This window comes from Nothobranchius furzeri, chromosome 7 (genome assembly GCF_043380555.1).
Source record: "Nothobranchius furzeri strain GRZ-AD chromosome 7, NfurGRZ-RIMD1, whole genome shotgun sequence".
Classification (NCBI taxonomy): Eukaryota; Metazoa; Chordata; class Actinopteri; order Cyprinodontiformes; family Nothobranchiidae; genus Nothobranchius; species Nothobranchius furzeri.
Window position 1 is genome coordinate 55,207,994 of NC_091747.1, and position 27,982 is coordinate 55,235,975.

Sequence of the window (27,982 nt, forward strand, 5' to 3'; positions counted from 1 at the left end):
TTTGACTCAAGCTCATCAAGCTCCAGGCCTTAATTGTAAGGAGGGCCAGAATTAGAGGCAGGCCTCAATTTCAATTTGAGCAAAATTAACTAATGGTTTGCTGGAGTTTTTGACAATTAAAATTGTGTTTAACTTTGAAAATGTGGGCGCATTTCTTTTAACAACGGTAGTTTCTGCTTCAGCCCTCTCCCCCCTCCCCCTGCGCAGCGACCGCAAACTCACTGATGCGCCTGCAGCCTCTCAGTGTTTCTGCTGCTCTAAACATTAAAATAATTATTTCATTTTCTGTTCCTCACTGCTGATTACCTTCAATGGTGTCTGTTTGTTGCAACCACCAGGTACAAAAACTAACTTGTTTTTATTTGACTATTTTTATGTCCTGCCTGTTTATTATCTTCCTGCATCTCCTCTCAATCCTAAAGAAAAACTGCTACCTGGGTTCATATATATTCACCTTATGAGTTACCTTTGAACTGCAGTTCTAAAAGATCGACCGACCGCAAAAACAGAGGAGTGCGCGCTGCTCGCCGACCACATCGGTGCATCACCGGAGGACAAGGTGATGCGCCCCGCTCCACAGCAGCAAAACGCATCAGGCAAAAATAAAAGACAGAAAACATAAAATGAAATGAGCCGACATGAACGATCGCGTGCTAAATTTGTTTTTGAGGTGGCAACACCTAATTTGATAATGTTATTGTGGCCGTGCTCAGGACGCAGATGTCTAGAGCGCGTCAACAATAAGAGCTTTGCATGCACAAGCTGGTTAAGGTTAGGATGGGGGTGAGGGAAATGTTAAATTGCAAGAGGGTAAACGTAACAATTTGGTTAAATGTCAGTTTTACGGCGGGTGTCAGTACCGACGCTCTGGCAGAGCGCGTTGCCCCCCCCGAGCGCAGGAGCTTGTCACCTGCTAACAGCAGGCTGCTGTCTTTTCCGATGACTGCATCTTGCCGGTCATTATCACGTGACAGCGACTAGTCGATGACAGGCATAAAAAGTCACTATAGAGCGGTGAAGTCCACTAGTCGACTAGTTCATACAACCCCTGCTATTGCTCCCCAGAGTGTTCTGCAGCACAATCAGCACATTCTCTTTGAACTTGATATCAAATTTTCGCCTCCTCTTTGTCTCCGCACCTGCCATGGTTAAAGTTACCCTCGCGGTCTATCACTGGCAAATCAAAAGTGAGACGGATGACACAACCGCCCCCCTGTGGTACTTGCTTGTTACCACATTCCACCCGGCCACAATAAAAAAAACGGCCACCTCCGCCGACTCCGACCAAAATGTGATACCCGGCCGTTAATTGAATACAGGCTAATATTAGAGGATTTACGGTAACCATAAAAATTGGGTCTAAAATACATGGAAGCAGTCTCTGGGCGATGCAATATTGGATGCCATGTTTCTTTCTACGGGAGCCCGTGACGAAAAAATGCATTTACTGATTTGATTTCTGTTGGTAAGGTCTTAATCGAACACAAAAATATCCTTTGCTTGCAATGATTTAGGTACGTACTGCCCCCTTTTGCCAGGAAAAATACACATCGTCACTTTAACCTCTGCCCCTTTTGAGACAATGTTGAAATTTATTTCCTAGTTTTTCTGTGGAACTTGTTCATTGATGGATAAAAATACTAGTCATCACATCTTGACCGACCGTTGCAGTAGTAAAACAGTTTTCTCCGCAGGTCGGTCTAGCTGTGCTCCAACGTAGCCTTAGCAGGTCTACCATTGGCCTGAACAGTTTTGTTTCTTGCCAATCACAGAGCTTTTTGTTTGAAAATGTGGGCGCATTTCTTTTAACAACGGTAGTTTCTGCTTCAGCCCTCTCCCCCCTCCCCCTGCGCAGCGACCGCAAACTCACTGATGCGCCTGCAGCCTCTCAGTGTTTCTGCTGCTCTAAACATTAAAATAATTATTTCATTTTCTGTTCCTCACTGCTGATTACCTTCAATGGTGTCTGTTTGTTGCAACCACCAGGTACAAAAACTAACTTGTTTTTATTTGACTATTTTTATGTCCTGCCTGTTTATTATCTTCCTGCATCTCCTCTCAATCCTAAAGAAAAACTGCTACCTGGGTTCATATATATTCACCTTATGAGTTACCTTTGAACTGCAGTTCTAAAAGATCGACCGACCGCAAAAACAGAGGAGTGCGCGCTGCTCGCCGACCACATCGGTGCATCACCGGAGGACAAGGTGATGCGCCCCGCTCCACAGCAGCAAAACGCATCAGGCAAAAATAAAAGACAGAAAACATAAAATGAAATGAGCCGACATGAACGATCGCGTGCTAAATTTGTTTTTGAGGTGGCAACACCTAATTTGATAATGTTATTGTGGCCGTGCTCAGGACGCAGATGTCTAGAGCGCGTCAACAATAAGAGCTTTGCATGCACAAGCTGGTTAAGGTTAGGATGGGGGTGAGGGAAATGTTAAATTGCAAGAGGGTAAACGTAACAATTTGGTTAAATGTCAGTTTTACGGCGGGTGTCAGTACCGACGCTCTGGCAGAGCGCGTTGCCCCCCCCGAGCGCAGGAGCTTGTCACCTGCTAACAGCAGGCTGCTGTCTTTTCCGATGACTGCATCTTGCCGGTCATTATCACGTGACAGCGACTAGTCGATGACAGGCATAAAAAGTCACTATAGAGCGGTGAAGTCCACTAGTCGACTAGTTCATACAACCCCTGCTATTGCTCCCCAGAGTGTTCTGCAGCACAATCAGCACATTCTCTTTGAACTTGATATCAAATTTTCGCCTCCTCTTTGTCTCCGCACCTGCCATGGTTAAAGTTACCCTCGCGGTCTATCACTGGCAAATCAAAAGTGAGACGGATGACACAACCGCCCCCCTGTGGTACTTGCTTGTTACCACATTCCACCCGGCCACAATAAAAAAAACGGCCACCTCCGCCGACTCCGACCAAAATGTGATACCCGGCCGTTAATTGAATACAGGCTAATATTAGAGGATTTACGGTAACCATAAAAATTGGGTCTAAAATACATGGAAGCAGTCTCTGGGCGATGCAATATTGGATGCCATGTTTCTTTCTACGGGAGCCCGTGACGAAAAAATGCATTTACTGATTTGATTTCTGTTGGTAAGGTCTTAATCGAACACAAAAATATCCTTTGCTTGCAATGATTTAGGTACGTACTGCCCCCTTTTGCCAGGAAAAATACACATCGTCACTTTAACCTCTGCCCCTTTTGAGACAATGTTGAAATTTATTTCCTAGTTTTTCTGTGGAACTTGTTCATTGATGGATAAAAATACTAGTCATCACATCTTGACCGACCGTTGCAGTAGTAAAACAGTTTTCTCCGCAGGTCGGTCTAGCTGTGCTCCAACGTAGCCTTAGCAGGTCTACCATTGGCCTGAACAGTTTTGTTTCTTGCCAATCACAGAGCTTTTTGTTTGTTAGGTGGGTTACACACTAGAGCTGTTAGAGAAAAACTACAAAGATGGCGTCAGATCACGAACGGCGCTCGTTTAAAATGACTTTGGAATGAACCTTTAACGATTTGGACCTTGAACCTTTCTTTGAGACATGAGTACAATTAGGTACTCAAGTACTTATTTAGAAAAAGGATGCATTTGCTTCTTCTTTGATGCTATATGGAGGACTGCCCCATTAGCTGACATCAATAGCGGTGATTTCATCAGGATGTTTGTAGCTCTGATTTGTCCTAGCGCTGTCCAATTGCGTGCGGAGACAGTTTGAAAGAAAACTGCAGATTCCACCCCACGGCCGGGTGGTTTCAATGGCTGTTGGCCAGGCTAAATATTTATATATTTAGCAGCTGTGGCTACACTGTAGCTCATCATCATCAGTATATGAATGTGTGTGAATGGATGAATGATACACTGTAGTGTAAAGCGCTCTGGAGTCCTTACTCTGAGAGGCGCTCTACAAGTGCGGGTCATTTATCATTTATAATTTATATAGGATGGCTTGCAGGCTATACAAATACTACTCTAGAAATGAAATTATTACAGTAACCTTTAAATCCAACATTTAGAGAGAGCTGCTGACAATATGAAAACAATTTAAAGAGGTGTTCCATCAACAAAACGCTATCTGAGTTGGGGCGTGTCAAATTTGAGATTCAAATGTAACAATCTCTAATGTTTTCCATAATTAGGACAGAATGAATGAATAATGAATAAAGCTGCTTGATGGTAAACCTGTTGTGAACCTGACTTTGACCTGCAGTCTTAACACCACGACCAGGTGGACAGTAATCCAACTACAGACTGAATTACACCTTTGGATATTTAGCACTCTTGGCTTTACATTCGTCAGGCTATTTAGAGGATGTGTAATCCAAACCTACATGCAACCTTAACACACCACCAAAACCCCACTGCTACTACGGGAGGTTTATGCCAACACATTTTCCTCTAAAAAATAAACATGTAAGAATTTCCTGTAATATAAGTGGTAAACATGAAAGAATCTGCAAAATATGTGTAGTCCCTAAATTCTTGCTTAATTTTAACCCTTGCTGAAGGTTCATTTAAATTTGCCGACATTATTATTCAAAAACCTGATTTATACTTCTCCGTCTGCGTGAGTACGTCGCTACCCAACGCCATTATGAGTCGGCGCAAAGGCTCTTCGAGGGTGTCGCAGAGGATGATGGGGACATGCCCAATTATTTAACTATCTGTCAAAAGTGACAGAAACTACAAGCCTGTGACCTAATACATTTAAATTCTGAACAGTGTCTTATCCATAAATATTCTTAATGTCGGCCTATAAATGAAATTCCAGAAATGACTTATTTTTATGTTTTAGAGCCAAAAATAAGGTCCTGTTGTGTTTACTATCCCCTGGATGACTTAAGCTAACAATATACTTGCTCTTAATTGAGTATGAGCCTGTTTATCATGGCTGCCTTGCATAATTAGCGTTTGTTTGAAATGTTTTTTTTTTTTTTTTTTGTTTGTTTGAAATGTTGTTTGTGTGCGTCCTGTGAAATTAACGTAATGTGGTCGCAAGTTGCAACACGCAACTAACCAGTAGGGGAGTTACCAAACAAGTGAACTACTAACTACTGACACGCCGTGCCTGGTTTAGAGGTCTACCATAGGGATGTGAATCTTAGAGCAACTCACGATTTGATTCGATTCCGATTCCTATTCTTGGGGTGCCGATTCGATTCAGAATCAATTCTCGATTCTCAATTTAAATCGAATCACAATCAGTATTAACAAAGAGTGTCAGCTCCAGGATTAACTACTTTGTTGTACAAGTTAGTTAAAGCTAAGGGACATTTTTATCTGACTTTAAACTGGTCATGCTCCAAAAATGCAAATTTACAATGTAAAATAAAGTGATTCTAAAACTGTAAACAGAAACAATCTTTTGACCAAAAGGCAACATTTATTTTTGCTTACCTTGTAAAATATAACAAATCTGTAGTTACCCAACAGTAGCTTTGAAAGTAATACGGTCAAATACTTTTCAAGTATGTGTAGAAACAAGTTACATGAGTAATCCTGAGTACTCATTTATCAACTTAGAAAATAAATATGAGAATATCTCAAATTTCTGAGTATGGAAAAATTACATTCAAGTGCCCTCTCATCAGCAGATTCAGACACAAATCATCTCAGTTTATGGGACCACAAGAGTAAACGAAGTACTGATTCTCCTAACAAAGATCATAAAAGTGCATCTCAAACCTAACATGCCAAACATTTTAGTTCTTGGAATCGATTCTGAACCTTTGTGAATCGATTCTGAATCTTTATAAATAAAAATCCCGATTCAGACTTAAATCGATTTTTTTGAGCACCTCTAATCTACGATACAGCTGCAGTCTGTTTTTATGTTGTGATCTCAAAATTAATCAGCTGCTGATCTCTTCTATATTAGACGCCATGTTTGTACCCTACATATCCTGCACTCTATCCACTGATCGGCAGCTCCGTAACGGCAGCTCTGTAACGGCAGGTCCGTGCTACAGACAGAAGTTTACTCAACAGCATCCTGCATGAAAATGAATCGCGCATGCGAGAAACCTCCCGCTGGCTCATTCTTCTCGCAGATCGGAGGCGGTAGGCGTAATTTTTTGCCGGACAAATAGTGTTGCCTCGGTCCCAGTCTGACCGCTGGGGAGAAGGTCTGAAAAAAAGAATTGCAAATCTGACATTAGTGAGAAACCAAATTCTGGTCCTGGAAGGGACCGAACTGACGCTGATGTGTAAACGTCATTTGTGAGCAAGACGCAGCCTGCCGCCTGCATCAAAGCGAGGTTTAAAAGTAAATAGTGTCCTTAGTGTCCTCTCAAAAAAATGGATTTGAACCAACAAATATCAATTTGTATTAGTAAATATATTATTTCAGAAGTAGATGTTTTGCTTCTAAGGTTAACATCACGTGCTGAACAAGCCAACTGAACCATTTCAGGGTTTCCCCCAGCGCTTTATAAGCCTGGTGGCCCGCCAGGCTTTGCTTGGCCACCTGCCAGGCTAAGCATCATGCCCCGCCCCTCTCCCAGACCCTACCGTGTCCACTCACATGAACAGCGCAACAAAACTTGAGCCCTCCAGCAGCTGATACTGGTGAGAAACAGCAGCGCCACCCCCACTCTCACGGAGGAGCGCTGCGGGACGGAGCGCGCGAGGCCCCCCACCCCCCCGATGGCCGAATCCGTTAGGCTCAACTCATTTTCCGGGGGAAACCCTGCATTTGTAGAATGAACAGTCACCCCATTTTTGAAAATTCGAAATGAACACCAACTGGAAACTCAACTTCAACTCTGTTAATCACACATTTCTATAAGTTATTGGTGTTTTTTGTGTGCCCTTTAGATTAAAAACACTGTGAAACAATCAGGTTACTGTTTTAGGGAATTTCACAAAGACTGCACAGACGAGTCAGCAGACATCCCTTAGATTCCATCCATTTCTTTGTAAAACAATAAAAGTATCGGTTAAATGTTTCACTGGTAGAACTGCTTTTAAGCACAGCTGATGCTGCACCTGCACAGTTGTTGCAGTGCTTTAGCACTTCTAGTAACAATATATAAGCAACAAGAAGCAATTTTTTAGCTGCAGTGTGTAGTTTCCTGATGACAAGGGGCAGTACATACATTTCAGGGTAGTTTTACACCATATCGCCGTGACTGTTGCTAGTTAAAAAAATACATTGTGGTAAATGTTACCTATGGAGAAGAAAGCATGCAACCTCGGCGTGACTCGTCAGACTTTGATGGTCCTTCCATCAATTCCATTGAGAGAATGCAATGCCGATTGTAGTTTCCTGGCGCTGTACTTTCCGCATCTGCTCGGGGCCCTGCAATACTGCTCGGCCAAAATATATTGCACCTTTTTCGATTCCATTCTTTGTTTTGGAAAGGGTTTAGCAGTTTTGTTGTTAAATTTGTCTTTCTCACTGCCTAAATGTTTTGAACATGGTAACGTAACTTCCGTAAGTCGTATGTTCAGCCAATCATTTAGTTATCAGCAGGCGCAGGACCCCGAACCGGCCAGAATAGAACATGGCGTCTAATATGGTGTCCCCAAAGATGCTAGACCCGCACCCTATGTACTTTAGACCCAATTTTTATGGTTATTTGTAACGACTCGCCAATATTTTTCGACAATTGGACATAATTTTATTAATTTTCAACAATGTTGCGATGGATATTTCCAGAGATTAATAGTAAAAACTACAGACTGCCTCTTAAGTAAGTGGTTCCCCAAAATGCTTAAAAGTGTGAATTACTTGCATTCTGGTCTGATCCAGTGCACTGCAATGTTATCAACTCAGATAATAAAAACGGACATCCAAAACTTCATTTACTAATATAAAGTTGGATTTTTAATTTGAAACTAAACTCCAGTCTTTCAGACAATGCTGTGTGTAACAAATTCTAACTGAAATATTTCAAACTGGAACTCGATGCCAAAAACGTGTGCATCGTCAGGTCTTCAGAGACAAAATACTGAGTAGATATTTAGCAAAGGAAGAGAAGGAAAACACAGATAAGGCTTGCATAGAATGCTCTGCTCTCTCATGACACTAAGCCATAAACACTTCTAAGCACAACAGTCAGGAAATCACACACACACACACACACACACACACACACACACACACACTAGTTGTTTTAACTATAGAAGTTCATTATTCAAAGCCAGCACTCTTGCAGCCTCTCCCATTTCACGTGCAGCTGCAACAACACAAAGACTCAAAGTTTTGACAGTAAATTATATTTAATGTGGGGCATCAAAATGGTTAAAGTGATACGTGTGCATCATCATACAGGCATTACTGTCTGACTCACCGAGTGATTGACTCCCCACATGAGCACGCTGAGCAGAGGGTCACTGGCACGGAAGAGCTTCACTTTCTGGGCAACGAAGTGTTTTTTCTTCGTCTTCGTTTTGCTCGCAATAACTGCGGCAATGCCGCCCGCCGAAGCCATATTTAAGCAAACTGCTGCAGTCTGTGCGTTGACGGTGTTAACAGCGTCTTCTGCTCACAATTCAAAACCATTAACACTATTCATCTGGCCAGCTCCAACATCAAAGTGACCGATTAACCCACGTAGCTTGGTTAAGCGAAGTAACAATGTTGGACGATGATGTTCTGAAGCTAACCGCGCTGTTCTCATTGACCTAACACAGTCCTGCGCTCTTCCCCAGCCCACATCAACACTCTTCCTCCCTCGACTGGTCTGGAGCTTTCAGTGAGCTGGCGTTAGCATAGCCGAGTAGCACGCTAGATAGCGAACATCGGCGATAAATGTAGTAAATAAAAAAATAGCAAACTAAATGTAAAATGCGTTGATCTTTGTGACAAATGAGAAACGAATTACAATTTACCGTTAAAGTAAAACACTAAACCGACAAATTAATGTTGATCAATGTCTAACCAATCGCCGCGGACAAACGGCTACAGTAGCGCCGACCTTGGTTCGCCATATGACGGCAGCAAACAGAACCAGACTCCGCTCAACACCACCGCTCCCGTTAGCTTGCAAGCTAACTGTTGCTATTAGCCAGCTGCTCAGTCCTCCTACGCGTTCGTGGCTAGTCCGACCAGCTGACAAGGGTGTATCCTGTCATGTCCTTGCCCCGTTTGATTAAAGAACAACACCGAACAGAAGCAGATAGTACGACGTAATGTCAACGGGTGGTCAACTCCAACTCGGCTGCACTGATGTTCATGCGTGCTGCTGTCAACTGACAGCTCGACGGATGGGAGGTGACAGCACGAGCCCTACAATAATGTCTGCTGCGCTGATTTGCTGCAGCTCTCCCCCTCCTCCACTGACCTGCTTCAACCACGCTGCTTTTTCACATCCTCTCTTAAAAGATCACTACATTAGGATTATGTGTTAATACAGGAAATAATCAACATTCTACGGATCCCTCCACGAGGAAGACTTGTTTTATTTTATCCTATGTTTTGATAGATGTAGACCTGCTTCTTGAGATGAGGCTCCTTCCAGGAACCAGAGTAATAACATCCCATTGTATTGTCCTTAGAGGTCATTTGGTTTTCTGGTGCATACTACGCTGTTTCCATCAGCACTGCTGTGTCAGTACCTTTCTAAAAGCAGGAGGCCTCGATGTGCTGATGCTGTTGCGCTCATTTGTTTTATGCGTCATTCTTCACAGCAGCACATTAGGACTGTTAGTTATGTAATGTCCCTGTTGCTTGCAGTCACCAACCTTTGAATAATTTGTTCAAAATCTAATTGTTTTGTCAATATGACCATATTTGGACATTTCCCTACCGTTTGCTTGTTTTTTAAACTTGTAAAGTTACTTATAAACTTATAAATAGCAAGTTTTACCCGATGAAATGCACATTTACACCGGCAGATACTATTTTAAACATCTAAAATAAACGAATAACTTACCCCACGGAGGTATGCGTTGCCTAGCAACCCATTGTCAACTTCCTTTTTCACAAACTGAAGACGGTCTGCTTCTTGTCCACGAGTGGAAACGTTTTAACGCTTAAAATAGATTCCTTTAGACTGGCCAGAAAGGATAAGTCGCCTTAAACATTTGAGGTACTTATATGAATATTATGAGATTATTTTAAGCTAATGGGCAGCGCTAGCACTAAGCGGTAGCAGTAGCTTGGGAGCTTACTAGCTTATTACAAGCTATAGCGTGTGAAATTATAATTTCATACAAGAAATAAGCAGTTATTAAATATCTATACATTGTAAAAAATGTTGTCCCATATATTGTAGAATAAAATGGGGAAAACGTCAAGAAAGGAGAGTGAAACTCCATGCAAGGAAACGGTAATTTTACAAATGTTTAACATATTCAATCTTTGATGAAGCTAATAGCATCTGAAACGAATGCGAAATATGTGGCTAGATTTTGACTGCATGTCCTTTATTACTACATTTTAACAATTCCCCCTCACGTGACTCAGTTTGAGCCATTTTCTGTGGAGGTTAAAACCCAAGCAACGGCAGTGTCGCTGTTAAACTCCCCAGAGGAGGACATAATAGTGAAAGCATGTGAAGCAATCCGCACCTTTGCAGAGAAAGGTACAGTAAACTCCACCTAATACACATACATTCTTTGTTGTGATCTTATTTACACTGAACAGAAATCTCATTTACATGTACATACTTTTAAACTTTTAATTCAAAATTACCTTTCCAGACTACCTTGTGATGACATTTTAGTTTGTGTGTCACCAAACTGAGACGAGTTTGTCCTCTGTTCACTGTCGCCCTCTGTTGTTAGGAGATGAGAATAAGGTTTCTCTGCTGGGGCTTGGGGCCTTGGAGCCCCTCTGCAGGCTCATAAATCACAACAACAGAGTGATCAGAGGCAATGCCTTCACAGCCCTGGGCATCATGGCTACCAATGGTGTGTCTTTAAAACCTACATCCAACTGTTGATTTATTTAAGAAACATTTGTCATTTACACTCTAATTCTGGGACACTGATTCAGTTAGATAAGTAGATTGTGCGTTTTATTGATTTAACAGAATGAATGATGTTATGCACTGCCTTGCTTTAACTTCTGCTTTCTTTGACAGGAGATGTAAGCAGTGTATTAAAAAAACTAAATATCATTCCATCAGTTATAGAAAAACTCACACTTGATGGTAATCTTCATTGTGGACACTAATTTATTTACAAAAGCAATACAATCCTAATATGAAATATACTTATTAATTTGACTATGTAAATGCATTTTATTCTGTTATAGAGGATACAGTGATCCACGAGTATGCAACACTGTGCCTCACCACTCTGTCAGTGGATTTCGTAGGCAAGGCTCAGATCTTTGAGAACAACGGCCTGCCACCTCTAATTGTGCTCCTATCCAGCTCAGACCCAGATGTCAAGAAGAACTCACTACAGGTCATCTTCAACTTGGTTCAGGTGACTCAGAGCCCTACAGTGTGTTGCTTCTTCCTTTAAACACATTAAACACTCATCAGCTCTTTTGTTTTGTAAACCTTTTCTAACCTATGTGGTTTTGATGAACAAAGGACTACAAAAGCCGCCAGGCGGTACATACGTTAGGTGGGATTCCTCCACTTTTGGAGCTGCTGAAGTCCGACTTCCCTGTCATTCAGCATCTGGCTTTAAATACGCTGCAGAGTGTCACTACTGATAAGGATACACGCAGTACCTTCAGGAATGAGCATGGGTTTGAAAAGCTGATGGATATCCTTAAAAACACGGTTAGTGCACGGGAAGAGATGCATCAATGAGATGTTCTTCATTAGTTGTAAAAAAACAAAAATCATGGAAAAAAGATGGAGGCGATATTTTCAGACCCTTTAGGTTTTTCTCCTGCACTCTTGGCCATTTATTTATTTATTTTCCCACAGAAACTTACTGACTTACATGCTGAAGCTTTACAAGTAATGGCTAACTGTTTGAGTGACAGTGAGACTGTTCAGCTAATTCACAGTAACGGAGGACTGGCCAGGCTGCTGGAGTTCATCCTCACTCCCAACACTCCAGAAATCAAGTGCATTACAATTAAATGCCTCACCAGGGTGGCTCAGAGCTGTAAGTTCACACACACACAGCTGTCTTTTGGGGATTTAATGTGCATTTTTTCATTTGTTTGTGTTATTTGTGTTTACGTGAAGCTGAGAGCCGAAAAGTCCTCCACGAGCAGGATGTGGAGAAGGTTTTAGTGGGGCTTCTGTCTGTGGAGAACACCAGCGTGAAAGCATTAGTCTGTCAGGCTGTGGCCGCCATGGGGCTCCATCCATCCAGCAGAGACAGCTTCAGAGACTTGGGTACAGTCACAGAGTCACAGCAGCACCGACACACTCACTGCAGCAAACTGAATGAGTGAAACGATTTGTGTTTGCTCTTCAGGTTGTATTCCTGCAATGGTGGAGTTGCTGAGCAGTGAGAACCTTGCACTAAGAGAAGCTGCATCCCAGGCTCTCTCTAGTCTCACAGTTAACAACCAGCCCAATGCCTTGTGAGTCACACACTGGCCACTTCTTACCTCCACCTCTTCCAATGTGAGCTGCAAATCAGTTACCATACCATGTTTATCTATATAGCACATTTAAAAACAGCATGACAGCTGACCAAAGTGCTGTACAGTAAAAAGGCCAAACCCCAAGATAAAACAGATAAGTCATATAGGAGGTAAGAGGTAAAATCTAAAAAATTGTAAAAGAAACGTACAACAATAAAATACAGAGCCAGAATAAAACGTAAAAACACAAAAAACTAGATCATTGAATAAAAGCTAAATGATAGAAGAAGGCCTTCAGTACCGACTTAAATCGGCCCAGTTCTGGGGCCTTTCCAACACTAAGGGGGACAGCATTCCAGAGTTTAGGAGCAGTGAACGCAAAGGCCCATTCGCCACAAGATTTATACCTCATTTTCGGGACACACAAAAGCAAATGATCTGCAGATCTCAGGTTTCTGGTTGGAGCATAAGGCTTTATCAGTTCTGAAAGATAAGCCGGGGCTTGACCATTCAGAATGTTGCAGACAAAGGTCAAAACCTTAAATTGGATGCGGTATTTAACAGGCAGCCAGTGCAAGCGTGCAAGGACGGGTGAAATGTGACATTGTCGCGAGGTGTTTGTCAGGAACCTAGCCGCCGCATTTTGCACTCTCTGTAGACGCTCGATTGCTGAGACACTGACACCAACAAGTAGTGAGTTGGCATAGTCTAAATGTGTGGGTACAAAGGCGTGAACAACAGACTCCAGCTGAGGTCGTTCGACTATCGACTTTAAGCACGAGATGCAACGTAGTTGAAAAAAGCAGGACCGGACTGTAGAGTTAATTTGTGAACTCATTAACAGATCAGAGTCAAGTTTCACTCCCAGACTGGACACACAGGATTTAAGATTTAAAAACAGTAGAGGGTAGTCACCAGGTGCATGCTCTGGATTTATTGGATTTAAAAGAATGGCGTCGGTCTTGTTTTCGTTCAGGCAAAGGCAGTTCTCCGACAGCCAGCCTTTAACTGCAGTAATACAGTCGACACGGAGGCGTGTTGAGTCAGGTTTACTTAAAGCCAGATAAATCTGGCAATCGTCCGCGTAAAGGTGATAACTTATTCCAAGGTTTGTCAGAATCATCCCCAATGGCAATAAGTAAATCGAGAATAGGAGTGGCCCTAGAATCGAACCCTGAGGCACACATGAGGAGTTGCAGATGAAAGGTTTATTGCAATTCTTGTAGCTTGTGTGTACTGTTAACCACCAAACTGTTACAAAAACTGCCCATAAATCAAATGTTTTTCTGTTTATCAGAAACAAAAACTTAGTTTTGCTAGAAAAAAAAAGGGTAGATTGCCTCATCCAGGTAAGGGGTGATGATCATGAGTGAGGGAAAGATGGAGCGGGAGATCGATAGGCGGAGTGATGCTGCGCCTGCAGTGATGCGGGCGTTGTACTGATCTGTCATGGTGAAGAGAGAGGTCTCGATTTACCGTGCGACCTACGTTCCTACACTCACCTACGGTTACGAGCTTTGGGTAGTGACCAAAAGAATGCGATCACAGATACAAGCGGCTGAAAGGATTTTTCTCTGTAGGGTGTCTGGGCTCTCCCTTTAGAGATAGGGTGAGAAGCTCGGTCATCCAGGAGGGGCTCGGAGTAGATCCGCTGCTCAAGAGGAGCCGGTTGAGGTGGCTCAGGCATCTAGTTAGGATGCCTCCTGGATGCCTTCTTGGCAAGGTTTCCGGACATGTCCAACTGGGAGGTGACCTAAAAGAAGACATCTTCAAATGCATGTTCATACAAATGCAGGTTTTAACATAGAAGTACGTTTTCATTTCAATAATATTCATTAAATATAAGACGGTATCTTCCAGTGCGGTGTATACGGCAGGGGGGCATAAGATCCTTGTCCGGCTGCTGAATGGAAGCTGTTCAAAGACGGTGGCCAGTTCTGCTGCCACACTTTGCCTCATGGCAGGAGAGGTGGTCATTCGATCCAGCATCTTGTCACACAAAGGCATGGAGGCTTTGGTTGAACCGCTGAAGTCCAAAGATCCTCAGGTCCTGGTCAACTCGATGCAGTGTGTGACAGTCCTGGCCTGCGATAAAGAAGCCAGGACACAGGTTGGTGTTTGTTTAGTGATGGCTGCAACATTCTCATGTTTGTGTAGCCACCAAAATATTACAACATCTGATGTTTTGTATCAAATAAACTGTCTGGTATTTTGAATGTTGCTACATTTCTAACTCAGAATGTGACACAAAAAAACAATGACCTAAAACACAGATATTTAAAGAATTGCCAAACAGTATGTGCTAAGTTGTCCCAGAGTAACCCAACTATCGCTCTTGTCCTAGTTTCGGCAAGCTGGGGGTCTGCAGCTGTTGGTGAATTTGCTACAAACTAAAGACAAGGACGTGCTGCACAATGCATGCTTGGCTGTGAATGTGTTGGCCAGCGATAAGCCCTCTTCAGTGGAAATGTGCAGAATTGGGTACAATTACAACAAAAATAATGCTGAATTGTTGTGATGGAGCGCTTGTGAAAAAAACAATAATCAATGAAAAGAAAATTGTTAAAATGTAATTTATAAAGTTGCCAGCAGATGGCAGCAAAAGACAATAAATGAGTTCTTATGTAATTTTTGTGTTTCTGTCTCTTAGAGCTCTGGAAATGCTTGAGGAAATCAAACATTCAGAAAATCACAGAAACCGTTTCAGCGAGCTGGCCATGATCAGCCTGCTCAACTGCAACTTATCTGTTAAATACAGCCTGATGGGTCATTTATCTCCCACTGATATGATTACTGGTGGATTCTACGATGCTGGGAAGGTTTGTTGGTCCATCGTTGTTTAAGCAGAAACTAAAATCAGTGATCTCTTGGATAACGACAATTTACTTCATTTAAATATGCAGGGAGAAAGTCAATGATGATGGCACTGTATGATTCACGAGTGTGTGTGTGTGTGTGTGTGTGTGTCTCACAGGCTTGCTCTGGTCAGATGATTCCGACTCTAGAGGAACTGTTTAAGCAGCCAGTCAACTATCATCGGCCCATCATCTTTGCTGACAGTGCAGCGGAGTACGAATCCAACAACACAACATTTTTTCACAAATTAAAGGAAACTTTTGACCAAATTGACATTTTTCGTTGTAGCTTATCAGATATACAACAAGATCAGTTTAGCTCTTAACGGATTCTCATTTTAGTTTTCCCAAACCGTTAAACTGAAGCAAGCCACTTTTGTAGAATTTTTTTCTGAGAAAACAGAAGAGTTGGAACGAGTTTTGTGGCTGTGAAATCACTTTTGCCCTCCCCCCGTCTGCTCCAATCCAGTGCTCGACTTTCTCCTTAATTAGTTTCTTTTTCTCCATCTCCCTTCTCGTTTCCTTCCCCCAACAGCTTGGCCTCACCGGGTAAACAATCCCCCTTTTTAAGATGCCAAACCACTCAGCCCCTTTGTGCTCAGACTTCTGGCCTTCTGATCTGTCTTACACTTGAATTATAAACAGACACAAAACAAAGATACTCAATAAAATGAAGAGGCACCACAAACCGTTAATAATTGCCTATGAAACCTGTTAATGTACAAAACACTATTTTGTTATTTAAAAGCTGCGTCCATCCTGTCTGCATCACCGAGGAGAGCAGCACCCATAGGGTCCGTCTCTTTACGCCCCCTTTTAGGTCGCATTAACAAATTAAGAATATTACGTAATCCATTTTTTACTTTGTTTTTCTTCGTAACAACAAGCTGATAAACACAGAGAAGGGAGTGAAAATGCATCTTTACAATATGACACTCCACACAGAACAGCAAAGGAAACTCTGCTGGGATCTGTTTATCTAGTTCCAACATGAATCAGCTATCTTGTCTTCACAGAAAGCTCTTCTGATCTGTCTCAGGAAGAAGAAAGAGAAGGTTAAACACACAGATGAGCCCCACTTTGAGTCCACAGTGGTGAAACCACAGGGCATGATTGATGACGTTTCTCTTCAGATGCTAGTTAAAAAAGCCAAAGAATCCATCTTCCCCCTGAAGGACGATAAAGAGCAGTATTCAGCTCTAGCCAGGTGAGAAACAAGCAGATATCTTTGTCACAAGTAGACAAAAAGTTGCTCAGAAACTAAATGATGCTGAAAAGCGGAAGCAGAGATACAGCCCAGAGATGCAAAGCAAACACTTCTCCACATGATGGGTTTTCTCTGTGATCGTCAGGGTGGTGAGTGATGCCATGGGCGGTGCGGTGGGAATGGAAAAGCTGCATGAATTCCCATGGGAGCTGCATCTCAGCGAGCTAAAGGTTCTGCTGAAGTCTAATGTTATTCCCATCGGTTCGATCAACAAGGGCTTCTACTGCCACAGAGCTCTGCTGTTCAAGGTATTCCCCCACTTTGATTAGATTAGCCCTTTTCTTAGTAGAAAACTACATTTCAAAACGTTTTCTGTATGTAAAGGTGCATGAAGTAAGAATGACATCTTCTGGTCAAATGTGGGTACTGCAGTCCATGCATCAAAACAAACAAGTCTGCTCTGAGCAACTGTTGCCAGATACCAGTCCCAGCAACAGAAGATTCTAGACAACGAGTGAAGACGAGTCATACACATGAAATAAACAAATTTCACTGTAATATTAAGTTGTTGGTTACTGAAAAAGTAGCTTGAGACATTTTTAGAGTCATTATTGTTTTTAATACACTGCTAGCATTGTCAGCTCATCGTTAGCCTTTAGCCTTCTTTACCCGATGTTAGAGAAAAACAAAAATGTGTTGTGGTTTCTTAAGCCTCTTTTCCACCAGACATAAAATCTTAGTGGAACGGTTGTGAAATGTACTTTGAGACAATTAGCCGCCGTGATCTGTTTCCTTTCCATCTGCAGCCAAGTGTAACGCTTCGGACGCGTCCCAGAAGCGAAGAGACGTTATCATTATGTTTCAAGTCTATTTACGCACTACGCTTCCAAAACATGTAAAACTCTGCAGTTTAAATCGGGTCAGACTGTAAGTCAAACAGGAAATTAGTGTTAAACATCTGTAAACTTTTAAAATAAAAGTCACTACCTAATTTCCTCAAAGCTGATGTAAATGGAACAGAAAATAAACCACAGACGTTTTGGATAAATGCAGCTGTCTTTCTCCTAGCTTGTCATTGTATGGACTTCTGAAATCACTCGTGATGTTGCAATCTCCCCGTGTTTTTGTGACCTCACGGGATCAGCTGTGTTTAACACTTTTGCTCCTGTTTTGTGTCTGAATCGCTCCCTGCTGAAAGGAAACATGCAAATAAAATGCTTCTATTTAATTTGGCCTTTTTAAATGAAGACAAACTGACAACTACCCACCGGCTAAGAAGGAAATCTGTTTCAACTTAACCTTCCTTCTGACAATATTGAGACATTAGACTGCTTTGTGATAATTTCACAGTAAAATTCTTACTTATTGCACCTTTAAAACATAGTTTTCTCTAAACTATCCACTTCTCATCCTGTTTTCTGGATCTTTTCAGTATCTTGCTGACTGCATCGAAATGAGCTGCTCCCTTGTTAGGGGCGAGTACAACCGGGCCTGGAATGAAGTGGTCCTGTTCAGGGAGAATCCCACCAACCGGAGCCCATCCCAGCCGTGCCACTACATAGTAGACCTGATGCACCAGCCTGGTGCCCTGCTGGGAGTTGATACCCTAGCTGCTCTGCAGTATCAGACTATATAGGCTGTTTGAGTTTACTACAGTTTGTGTGTGAGATACATGTTTGAGCTTTAAACCAAAGAATAAGTTATTTGCATGCACAAGCCAAAGGAGGAAAAAGTCTGATTGTTGCATGAAACATTTGAACACATATTTATTATCTGTTGGGTTAGATAGACTAAAAGGTTCTTTAAATTATTTCTCATTGACAATAGTTGGGATTGAACCCAGCTGATGTGTTCTAGTCAAATTTGACCATTTTATGTGAAACTGATTTATTAAATAAACTTCAGCAAACGGACTCATGATTTATTCTAGTCTCGAGGGGCACACGTGTTCTGACGAATTCCCTCCTTGGTTTTCTTTTCTATTCATGACAGATTGCACTTTGCTCCTTTCCCAACAATAAAAAACGGTGACACCTTTGACCTATTTAGGTGGAGGTTTGGTTTTTGCCCAGCGTGGATCCGCTGCAGCATGACGCCTGGGACACACCGGCCGCCGAAGCGCCGCGAAACGGGGACCGCCTTCATTCAGCGCCCTTGTTATCCTATTCTATAGGTCACTTGTGGTGCCGAAGCGCCGCTCTATCGCAAGCCTTATTGGGATTACAATTCGCCCACTTTTGGGCACGTTTGGTTATTTAACGGCATATTAATCCCTATCTTTAAACTTAAAACACAGAAAAAAGCGGAGGAAATCCCTTCTGAATGCAGTATTGCACGCCGTCTTTATGTAGTCTTTCAGAGCGCCATAAAAAATGACATTTTTTCTAGTCATTGAATGCCACATTGAACACCGAACTGCAGGCACTTCTAGCTCGTCCTCAGAACGGTGTAAAAGATGACGTTTTTGACAGCACAAAACACCGTCTTTTACGGCGTTCTATGACTTTCCTGACGGCGTAAAAGACGGCGTTTTGCAGGCCACTCCCCAAAGTTTTCGCAGCCACTTATTTTAAAGTTTGATTTCCCAATCCACGATGAGAAAATACAGACAGTACTAGTTCATCCTAGATGCTATTTCCTGGTTTCCTGCAGATGCTATTTTATGCTAGTCTAGTGAACTAGACCAAATTCTTGCTTTGCAAAGTTTGGTCTAGGACTGCTCCACTGGAACCTCTTCAATCCCCGACAGCATTCTGGCTGGCCAATCACAGCTCTCTAGAGGGGTTCAAACACATAAAGACCTGTGATTGGTCCATAATGGTGGGCCAATCATAGTGCTCTATCTGCTTAGTGAACAAATCACAGAGCTTAATTCGCTTTGTGGGCCAATCAGGGCACTATATGCCTGGTGGGTGGGATGATGCAATAGAGTGAAACAAGATGGCGACAGCTCGTTTGAAACAGCTTTTACATCAATTTTGGACTAAATAATACATTTATTTAGTCCGGCTTGCCAGGCTAATTTTATGCTTAAATTCACCAAAATGACCTCATATATAGTGATTGTTGCATTAGCTCATGTTAAACATGATTTTATTACTGCTGTTTGCATTGATATTAATAAAATGAAGACACTGACACGATCTGTCCCTATTAAATAAACAATAATAAAACACGGACTGATGTGATCAGACTTGTATCAGTGGGATGTATTCACCACTAGGGGGCACCCAGACGTAAGCCAAAAGCCACGGGGGGGGGGGGGGGGGGGGGGGAAGGGGGGGGCAAAGTGTGTTTTTATTTGTTAGGAATCTAAAATTACTTTCATCAAATTTAAAGTTTCTGATTATAAGTAAAAGTAAATAAAAAACGAATAAAATACCTAATGGATTGAACCTGTTATTTACATATCTGATAATTTCAGAAATTCAAGATAAAAGATTGTTTCATTGCACAGGTGTACAACAAAGTTGTCTTTGCGCTCACTAAAGTCAGCTCATAAGGATGTAGTAAAAAATAAGGAAAATTTAAAACCCAGACTGAAAGCCCTTGAGACAGATTCCCTGTGTTGTAACCGTCGACATATAAATATTGGACAATGGGTTTTCATAAACTCCAATAACACGTTTTTGAGGCCAAATGGGAGGTGGCCACCACCGCCATTTTGACCGTGTCACAGGTTCCGTCAAGCCCAGACAATTCCACAAAAGGGAAGAGAGGTGGAGCTGAGGGTGGGGCTGTAAGGCTGGGATCAACTGACGACACCCAGTCAAACTAGCTACAAGCTAACCTGAAGCTAACCCAAAGCTAACGCGGAGGTGGGAGCTAAGCTAACGGAGGTAGCAACCTAGCTACAACCGGAGTTAACTGTGCACAACACCAGAGCTTCTGAGTCAGAGATACGCCGGGCTGACCGCTGGGTAAAACCGGGTGGAACACAGAGGTCTCCCGAAAGCTCCACAAGCCGGCAGCCGCACAGCAGACAAGCGCCGCTGCGATCTGAGATGTGCAGAGCTGCCGCTGGGGAGAACCGGGTGGAAAGGTTTCCATCCCAGAGCTCCACAAGCTGGCAGCCCGCGCAGCAGACAGGAGCCGCGATCAGACAGAGATGCGCCGAGCTGCGGGGAGGGGAGAAACGGGTGGAAAACATCGGTCTCCCAAGAGCTCCACAAGCCGATAGTCGGAACCCAGCTCCACCAACATGTTATATTTCAACCCATTTTCTAAAGTGCAGCATTGTGTTAAATGCACTGGGTATTACCCTATTATATTTAAATTTCATGGTTAAACAGTACATGTTAAGATCTAAGCTCAGCTCGGCAGTGACCTAAAATACATAAATATAATTTTACTTACCGAAAAAAATGAAGTGGAGACTCCTTGGACGCTCTATTAGTGCAATTAATGCCACAGCAAGTCATTTTGTCCAACAATTGCACAAAAAATATCCAAAAAAGAACGCACAAATGCTACAACTAATGGTCTAAGTTGAGAGACTGAAAATGACCGAACAGGTTTCAGGCGAGGCCGAGGCTCAGACTGAGGCCTTTCCCCGGAGCTAGCTCTGTGGTCACGTGGGTCTGAGGCAGCGGTCACATGGGTCAGATGCTCATTAATTATACAGAATTTTAGGCTTTTAATACACTTAAACAGAAGAGTGAGAAAATATTCACCCCCCTCAGAGTTGTTGTGAGTGTAAACTAGATAATTTAAACCAAAAACATGTTTTGGAACCAGGCTGTAAACATGTTTATTTCTGCTGTGAAATTGGTATTTTTAACATGGGAGTCAATGAGGATTTGCTCGCTTCTGACATCAGCCCCTAGCGGATGAGGGTGGAACTGCAAGTTTTAGTACTTCCGGGATTGCTTCAATTTTTGAGCCGCATTGTGGGGGCTTGGTTGTAACTGCCTTCTGTAATTGTGTAAATAACATGTCTGTGTAGCTAAAACAAATGTAACTGTAATTTTTTCAGCCTCTTGCCCAGCACTCTCTTGAAAAAGAGGTTTTTAATCTCAATAGGACCTTCCCAGTTAAATAAAGAATAAATCAACAAGGCTAAAATTGATGTCACACACACACACTCACACACACACACACACACACACACACACACACACACACACACACACACACACCTTTTGCAAACACAGTCAGTTTAAGGTGCACAGATATGAGTATGACAGGAAACTCTGTAATCAGACAATCTAATATAAAAAAACATATTCATCACATATTGTGCTTTGTTTGACGATATAGATATTGTGGTAAACTGGACTGGACTGATGTGCTAACGGCTAGTCTGAGTGCAGCCAGACTAGCTCTTCACTCTGCCCTCATAGCCAGATGACAGGAGTTGTCAGGTGTCCTGCAGTGGTGGTCAGCCAGGCTAATGAAGAGATGCAGAAAGACATCCAGGACAGTGAACAATAATATCAATAATAATGTGTTCTGTTGCTCACCATATATGTTCCTATATAATCTCCACGTGTGCCTGCCTCATGGTGTAGCGTCCATATTTCGCTGAGTGTCCTACAGGAATGCAAGTTATTAGTTAATTCACTTTGTTACCAAAGAGAAAATATTTATGTAAAAGTTATTTACCAGGTGAATCAGCTCACACATCACCACCAAGTGTTATTGGACGAGAATCAGTAGCTCCTCTGTGATGTCATGATGTAATCTAGCTCCAAGCTCACAGCAGCAGCACACTTTGCTATAAAACAAAAATATAGATGATGTTAAAACTCAAAAGGTTGTAATGAAGATTACACAATGAAAAAAAAAATCACTTTTACCACACCTGCAAAGCGTCATGGTAGGTAGCCTGGACCATTTTGTAGCTGCCACAGTCAGTCTGACAGCAGAGTTCTTGGGTTAGTTTAGCCTGAAAACAAATGATACACAACATCACATTGTTGTGGGAGGAGCTTCTAGAGAAGATGAGAAAGACTGGAGAGCAGAGCGGAGACGGAGCAACAGGTTTTTCTGTTAGAATATCAGGAGTTTTTTTTTTTTTTACCTGGAACTGTTCATCGACCTTGCACCTTCAGTCAGATGGAAGCTGGGATCAGAAGTTCTCCACCACACTCCTGGGTCTGTCCAAGGGTGTAGGCATATCTGTGCACCTTAACTGACTGTGTGTGTGTGTGTGTGTGTGTGTGTGTGTGTGTGTGTGTGCGTGCGTGCGTGCGTGTGTGTGTGTGTGTGTGTGTGTGTGTGTGTGTCTGTGCATGCATGATTTCAGTTTTAGCCTTGTTTATTTATTCTTTATTTAACCAGGAAGTTCCCACTGAGATTAAAAACCTCATTTTCATTTGTTTTAGCTACACAGACATATTTACACAATTACAGAAGGCAGTTACAACTCAGGGAATCTGTCTCAAGGGCTCTCGGTCTGGGTTTTAAATTGTTCTTATAGTTTACTACATCCTTATGAGCTGTCTTTAGTGAGCGCAAAGACAACTTTGTTGTACACCTGTGCAATGAAACAATCTTTTATCTTGAATTTCTGAAAATATCAGATATGTAAATAACAGGTTCATTCCATTAAGCATTTTACTCGTTTTTTAATTACTTTTACATATAATCAGAAAATTTAAATATGATGAAAGTCATTTTACATTCCTAACAAATAAAACACACTTTGAAAAATCCTCCTGTGGCTTTTGGCTTACGTCTGGGTGCCCCCTAGTGGTGAATACATCCAACTGATACAAGTCTGATCACATCAGTCCATGTTTTATTATTGTTTATTTAATAGGGACAGATTGTGTCAGTGTCTTCATTTTATTAATATCAATGCAAATAGCAGTAATAAAATCATGTTTAACATGAGCTAATGCAACAATCCCTATATATGAGGTCATTTTGGTGAATTTAAGCCAGTATGTTCTAATGGGAAACAGGCTTCAACACAAATGGTTGTTTTCTGCTTGGTCCTAGAGCTCAACCAGTGTCAATTTAATATAAAGTAATATTGTTTTTGGATGGTAAAAAGTGCAGGGATCAAAACTTGACTTTGGGGAGGGTGGGTGGGGGGTGGGGGTGGGAGACACGTCCCCCCTGTCCCCCCCAAAATTACGTCCATGTGTGCTGTCAAAAATGCCGTCTTTTACGCCGTTCTGAGTACGCGCTAAAAGTGCCTGCAGTTTGGCGTTCAATGACTAGATAAAACGTCGTTTTTTACGGCGCTCTGAAAGACTACATGAAGACGGTGTGCAATATGGCGTTCTGAATTCAAATTCAATTTAAACATACTTTATTAATCCCAGAGGGAAATTGATTCAAGGGATTTTCGCCGCTTTTATCGGCGTTTTAAGTTTAAAGACGGCGATTAAGACACTGTTCAATAACCAAACGTGCTCAAAAGTGGGCGAATTGTGATCAAGGCTTGCGATCAGCTTGCGATAGACGTCTGCTCGCCACCCTCGCGCGGCGTCGGGAGCGCACGACTCTTGCCACCTGACACCGCGGGAACAAACATGTCTCGGTTCGTCGGACGTTTCCTCGTCATTTCTGGCCACGCAGCAGTCAGATCGGCGGTGAAACCGAGGAAGATCATCCGTCCTTTTTCCACATCTAAAGGTAGACCGACCATGTATGTCCCATTGCTGCAGCTGCTCCCCTGGTGCACTTGACTCTGTCTGGATGTTGAGTTCTTATTCAATTTTTTGCCTTTTAATTCGCTTTGTTACATATTTGTCTTAAAATCTCACAGAATTGCAAACAATTCGTTTTTCCCCCCTGTTACTTTAAAGTTTTTTCCACTAATTTACCTCCAGGTGTAATCCTTATTTAGTTTTATGCTCAAACTACTAAAGACGATGCTGTAATGATGAATACTGCCTTAATCATGATTTGTGTTCTGCTCTGCTTTGTGCAGGTCTGCAGTCTCTAACACGTTATGACCAGACCACAGACTGGCAGAAGAAACTGACCCCAGAGCAGTTTGTAGTCACCAGAGAGAAGGGAACTGAGGAGGTGAGCGAATGTAACAGCCTGATCTGCCATGAACCGTCCTTACAGGTGGACTTTGATCAGCTATTTTGTGTCAGTATAGCTACAAGCTTTTAGTGCTGCCAGTAAAGAAATACGATCAAAGTGTCACGTTTAAAAGCACAGAAACGATAAGACAATGAACCCGAGGCCCAGTTCTGTCTGTATATATTTAGCAACACACACCTCTTCTGGGTTTGCATCTGTCTAAACTTTTGTGGGTATTTTCAGCCTTTCAGTGGGATCTACCTGAACCATTTTGAAGTGGGGATGTACCACTGTGTCGGCTGTGACGTTCCACTCTTCAGGTATCCGTTTGGATCCAACCGGCACAAAGATATTACTTAAAAAATAAAGTGTGGCTACAGCTGTACTGAATGGATGTGTGTTGTCTCTTCACATCCCAGTTCAGAGGCTAAGTACGACTCAGGGACAGGGTGGCCGGCGTTCAAAGAGGCTCATGGGACATGGGAGCGAGATGAAAGCCATACCTCTATCATTCGTCGCCCTGACAACAGCCTGGGAAGTGCAGGGACAGAGGTCCTTTGTAAAAATGTGAGTTTTTTTTCCTGCTATACAAAGGATTATTCAGTAAAGTACATTTGTTGTGTCGTCTAGCTAGGTATGGCCATGTAGTACGATGACTCCGACCAAAAGTACCAGTACCTGCACACATTTTGGTGAAGCAGCATTTGGAAATTTCTGCACAAAATTAAATTGAATACTTGAAACTTGAGTTAAAATGTTGTTTAAATATTAAATTCTTCATAATTAAGTGGGAGTCCAACAAGTTGGGATCCCACAAGTGAAGTTATCTGTTGCAATGAGGTCAGATGAACGGGAGAAACAACAAATTTAATGACAAGATTCCTTATGGCCTAAAAACAAGCTGTGTTTCCAATATAAGAGCACTGGGAAGTTTCTGAGACGGGAAAAATACGATGGCTCGGTCCTCTCAGCCAATGTGTCTCCATACAAAATGAGCCCTTTCAGGACTTTGCTAAAACATTGGAAAATTGCGACGGTTCCAGCAATGAACGGACATGAATGACATTAAAAAATTTTATTTTGTCAAAGCACACTGTAATTTAAGCCATCCCAGGAGAGTGGTTTTGTGACGTGAAAAGAGGTGTTCAATGAACAGATAAATAGCTATTTTTTTTTACAGTGCTCTTTAGGAGAACATAAAGCAGTGTAAATTACAGCATGTGGAGGGATTTCTGCTGCATTTGTTCGGCATTTTAAGTTTAAAAACGGTGATTTTAAAGCAGCATCAGTGCTGTCAATTTTCTTTTTCTTCCATTCTGTTTCCCGAGCAATTTTTCCTATTTTACAAACACCGGTTGTTTGTCGATGTCTAATGTCTAATGCCTAATCCGCACAAGTTAACCACAAGTCCCATCCAGCGGCTCTATCGGGACATTTCTGAGTACAAACCCCAGTTGGTGTAGTTGGTTTGTCGTGTTCTGTGTCCCTTTGTTCCCCAGCCCCTCCAGTTCCCACTCCAGGTTCTCCTTTTGTGTTTCATAGCGCCCTCATTTGTCCTTTGTCTGCATCTCATTTATGTGTCTCCTGTGTTCCTTTAGTCTTCTCCAGTCATCCCTCTGCAGTGTTTATAGTTTCAACTTTTCATTTCTATTAGTCTCTTTAATATGTTTTGTCCCACCGGTTTTTGTAGTTCTCCTTCCCTTTAGAATTTTAGCTATGTGGTTACTTTTCTGTTTTTAGGTTCACTCTTAGGTCATGTTAGTTTCTTCCCTGAGTTAGTAATTGTGTTCACCTGGTCCCTCTCCCCACACACCTGCAATTCATCTCCCTCTCATCTTCCCAGTCTCGTTAAGCCCTGTCTTGTCACTCTGTGTTTGTTGGTTCATTGTCTTATGTGGCGACGGTGGCACAGGAGTTAAGCGCTCGCCCCGTAATCGGAAGGTTGCAGGTTCGAGCCCCACTCAGTCTGTCGCTGTCGTTGTGTCCTTGGGCAAGACACTTAACCCACGTTGCCTGCTGGTGGTGGTCGGAGGGACCGGTGGCGCCAGTGCTAGGCAGCCTCGCCTCTGTCAGTGCGCTCCAGGGCAGCTGTGGCTACATTGTAGCTCATCCCCACCAGTGTGTGAATGGGTGAATGACTGATTGTGTTGTAAAGCGCCTTGGGGGGTTCCAGGACTCTAGAAGGCGCTATATCAAATACAGGCCATTTACCATTTATGTCAGCGTTGTTTTGTCCCTCCCTACTAGTCTCTAGGTCTCTGCTCAGTAAGTGAGCTTTTGGTTTTTGTCTGAGTTTAGTTATTAGGTTTTGGCCTCCTTCCCTTTGGATTTTTGGTTATATTCCTAAATAAAGGATTTTACTTTTTCAACCGCTCCCGCCTCGTGCCATCTGGTGTTGTCTGCACCTTGGGTCCTAACCTCCTCCTAACCTGCAACGTGACATGGTTGGTCCCTGAAATGGCACAGAAGGTGGTCCTGTTGAGTCGGGCTGGTGAAATGGAGACGCACACATGATGCAAAGGTCCAGTCAAATTACCCAGGTTACAATATTGGAATTGGGCCGAATGAGTTCTTCAGCACTCGGTGTTAAGGGATGTGGAAGAATGTGTGAAGCACAGGACCTAACGGATTTTGTGTAAACTGATATGTGATAGGTAAAAATTCTAATATTTATTCTAGTATTTTAGTTATTTCAATATTATTTCAACATTAATAAAATGCAGTGACTGGAGATGACTTATTTTTCAGTGTGTCAGCAAAAATGCAAGAAATCAGTTTTAAAATCCTATTTTAATTTAGTACATTTGTAAACAATAATGACATCATTAAAAAAACATTGTGTTGTGTGATTTATTAAGGAAAGCCGTGGTCTAAATTTCTTCTGCTGTTGTGTATTTGTCACACAGTGTGATGCCCACCTGGGTCACGTGTTTGATGACGGCCCAGACCCAATGGGCCAGCGCTTCTGCATCAACAGTGCGGCACTCAAATTTAAACCAAGAGAAAACAACAAAGTCGACGAGGATGAGCGGAAGTGATGGACTTAAATGATTGGTTTTACTGGATCCTTCATTCTGCATTCATGATCTGAACATGTTTGTTAAATGATTTTGACAGTAACGTGTCCCTAAATGGTCTCAGAAAACACTGGAAGCTAATAACAGTAGAGACAGGTTTAGTTAAGTTGAACCACACACAGATCCAACTCTTCATGTTTTTGGTGTTTTTACTAATATTTGTTGAGTATGACTGTATAATGTCATTAGAAAGAATGCGTCTTGCTGGGATCTGCTCATTGAGCCATTATTTTCATAAAAAGTTCTCAGTCACGTTTCGTGTCTTTTTTTGCTTTAAATATTATAACCTTGTAGACTTTTCTTTGCAAGAAAATCCAGATAGCTTAAGATCAAGTTCTGCTTTAACTTTCAATGTATTGTGGGCTGGGGCGCCATCCCGTATATGTGAAA

General features: G+C 42.3%; 3 protein-coding genes and 1 long non-coding RNA gene across 11 annotated transcripts in view; 2 read left to right on the plus strand and 2 right to left on the minus strand.

Annotated features, from left to right (window-relative positions):
- Window positions 1-9,918, minus strand: part of pip4k2aa (phosphatidylinositol-5-phosphate 4-kinase, type II, alpha a) — a 37,549-nt gene extending 27,631 nt beyond the window's left edge. For 5 of the 6 annotated variants that reach the window (XM_015955364.3, XM_054751932.2, XM_054751930.2 and 2 more), the window contains exon 1: window positions 8,314-9,725. In XM_015955364.3, the coding sequence (XP_015810850.1) occupies window positions 8,314-8,454 (141 nt within the window). In that variant the 5' untranslated portion in view covers window positions 8,455-9,725. Of the gene's footprint in view, window positions 1-8,313; window positions 9,726-9,897 lie in introns of those variants that run through there. The other variant, XM_054751933.2, reaches the window with a different exon arrangement.
- armc3 (armadillo repeat containing 3) lies at window positions 9,913-18,573 on the plus strand. Of its 3 annotated transcripts, none has more exons than XM_015955354.3 (17): window positions 9,913-10,053; window positions 10,240-10,293; window positions 10,431-10,548; window positions 10,751-10,876; window positions 11,050-11,118; window positions 11,223-11,398; window positions 11,509-11,703; window positions 11,854-12,037; window positions 12,121-12,273; window positions 12,356-12,464; window positions 14,328-14,577; window positions 14,812-14,948; window positions 15,118-15,286; window positions 15,442-15,536; window positions 16,362-16,529; window positions 16,675-16,837; window positions 17,962-18,573. In XM_015955354.3, exons 2-17 carry the CDS (start codon window positions 10,246-10,248, stop codon window positions 18,163-18,165), a joined length of 2,364 nt encoding a protein of 787 aa, XP_015810840.3. In that variant the 5' UTR covers window positions 9,913-10,053; window positions 10,240-10,245; the 3' UTR covers window positions 18,166-18,573. The 3 variants fall into 3 exon arrangements, with proteins under 3 accessions (XP_015810840.3, XP_015810841.3, XP_015810842.3); XM_015955355.3 differs by having other exon boundaries at window positions 11,926-12,037; XM_015955356.3 differs by lacking the exon at window positions 11,509-11,703 and having other exon boundaries at window positions 11,926-12,037.
- Window positions 18,574-21,770: 3,197 nt separating this feature from the next.
- LOC107382978 (uncharacterized) lies at window positions 21,771-22,689 on the minus strand. The gene is made up of 3 exons (XR_011521013.1): window positions 22,333-22,689; window positions 22,134-22,245; window positions 21,771-22,061 (listed from the first exon to the last, which is right to left on the minus strand). It is a non-coding gene; the product is annotated as an uncharacterized lncRNA (long non-coding RNA).
- Window positions 22,690-23,711: 1,022 nt separating this feature from the next.
- Window positions 23,712-27,844, plus strand: msrb2 (methionine sulfoxide reductase B2). The gene is made up of 5 exons (XM_015955367.3): window positions 23,712-24,116; window positions 24,415-24,512; window positions 24,759-24,835; window positions 24,935-25,082; window positions 27,422-27,844. Exons 1-5 carry the CDS (start codon window positions 24,014-24,016, stop codon window positions 27,551-27,553), a joined length of 558 nt encoding a protein of 185 aa, XP_015810853.1. The 5' UTR covers window positions 23,712-24,013; the 3' UTR covers window positions 27,554-27,844.
- Window positions 27,845-27,982: the final 138 nt, after the last annotated feature.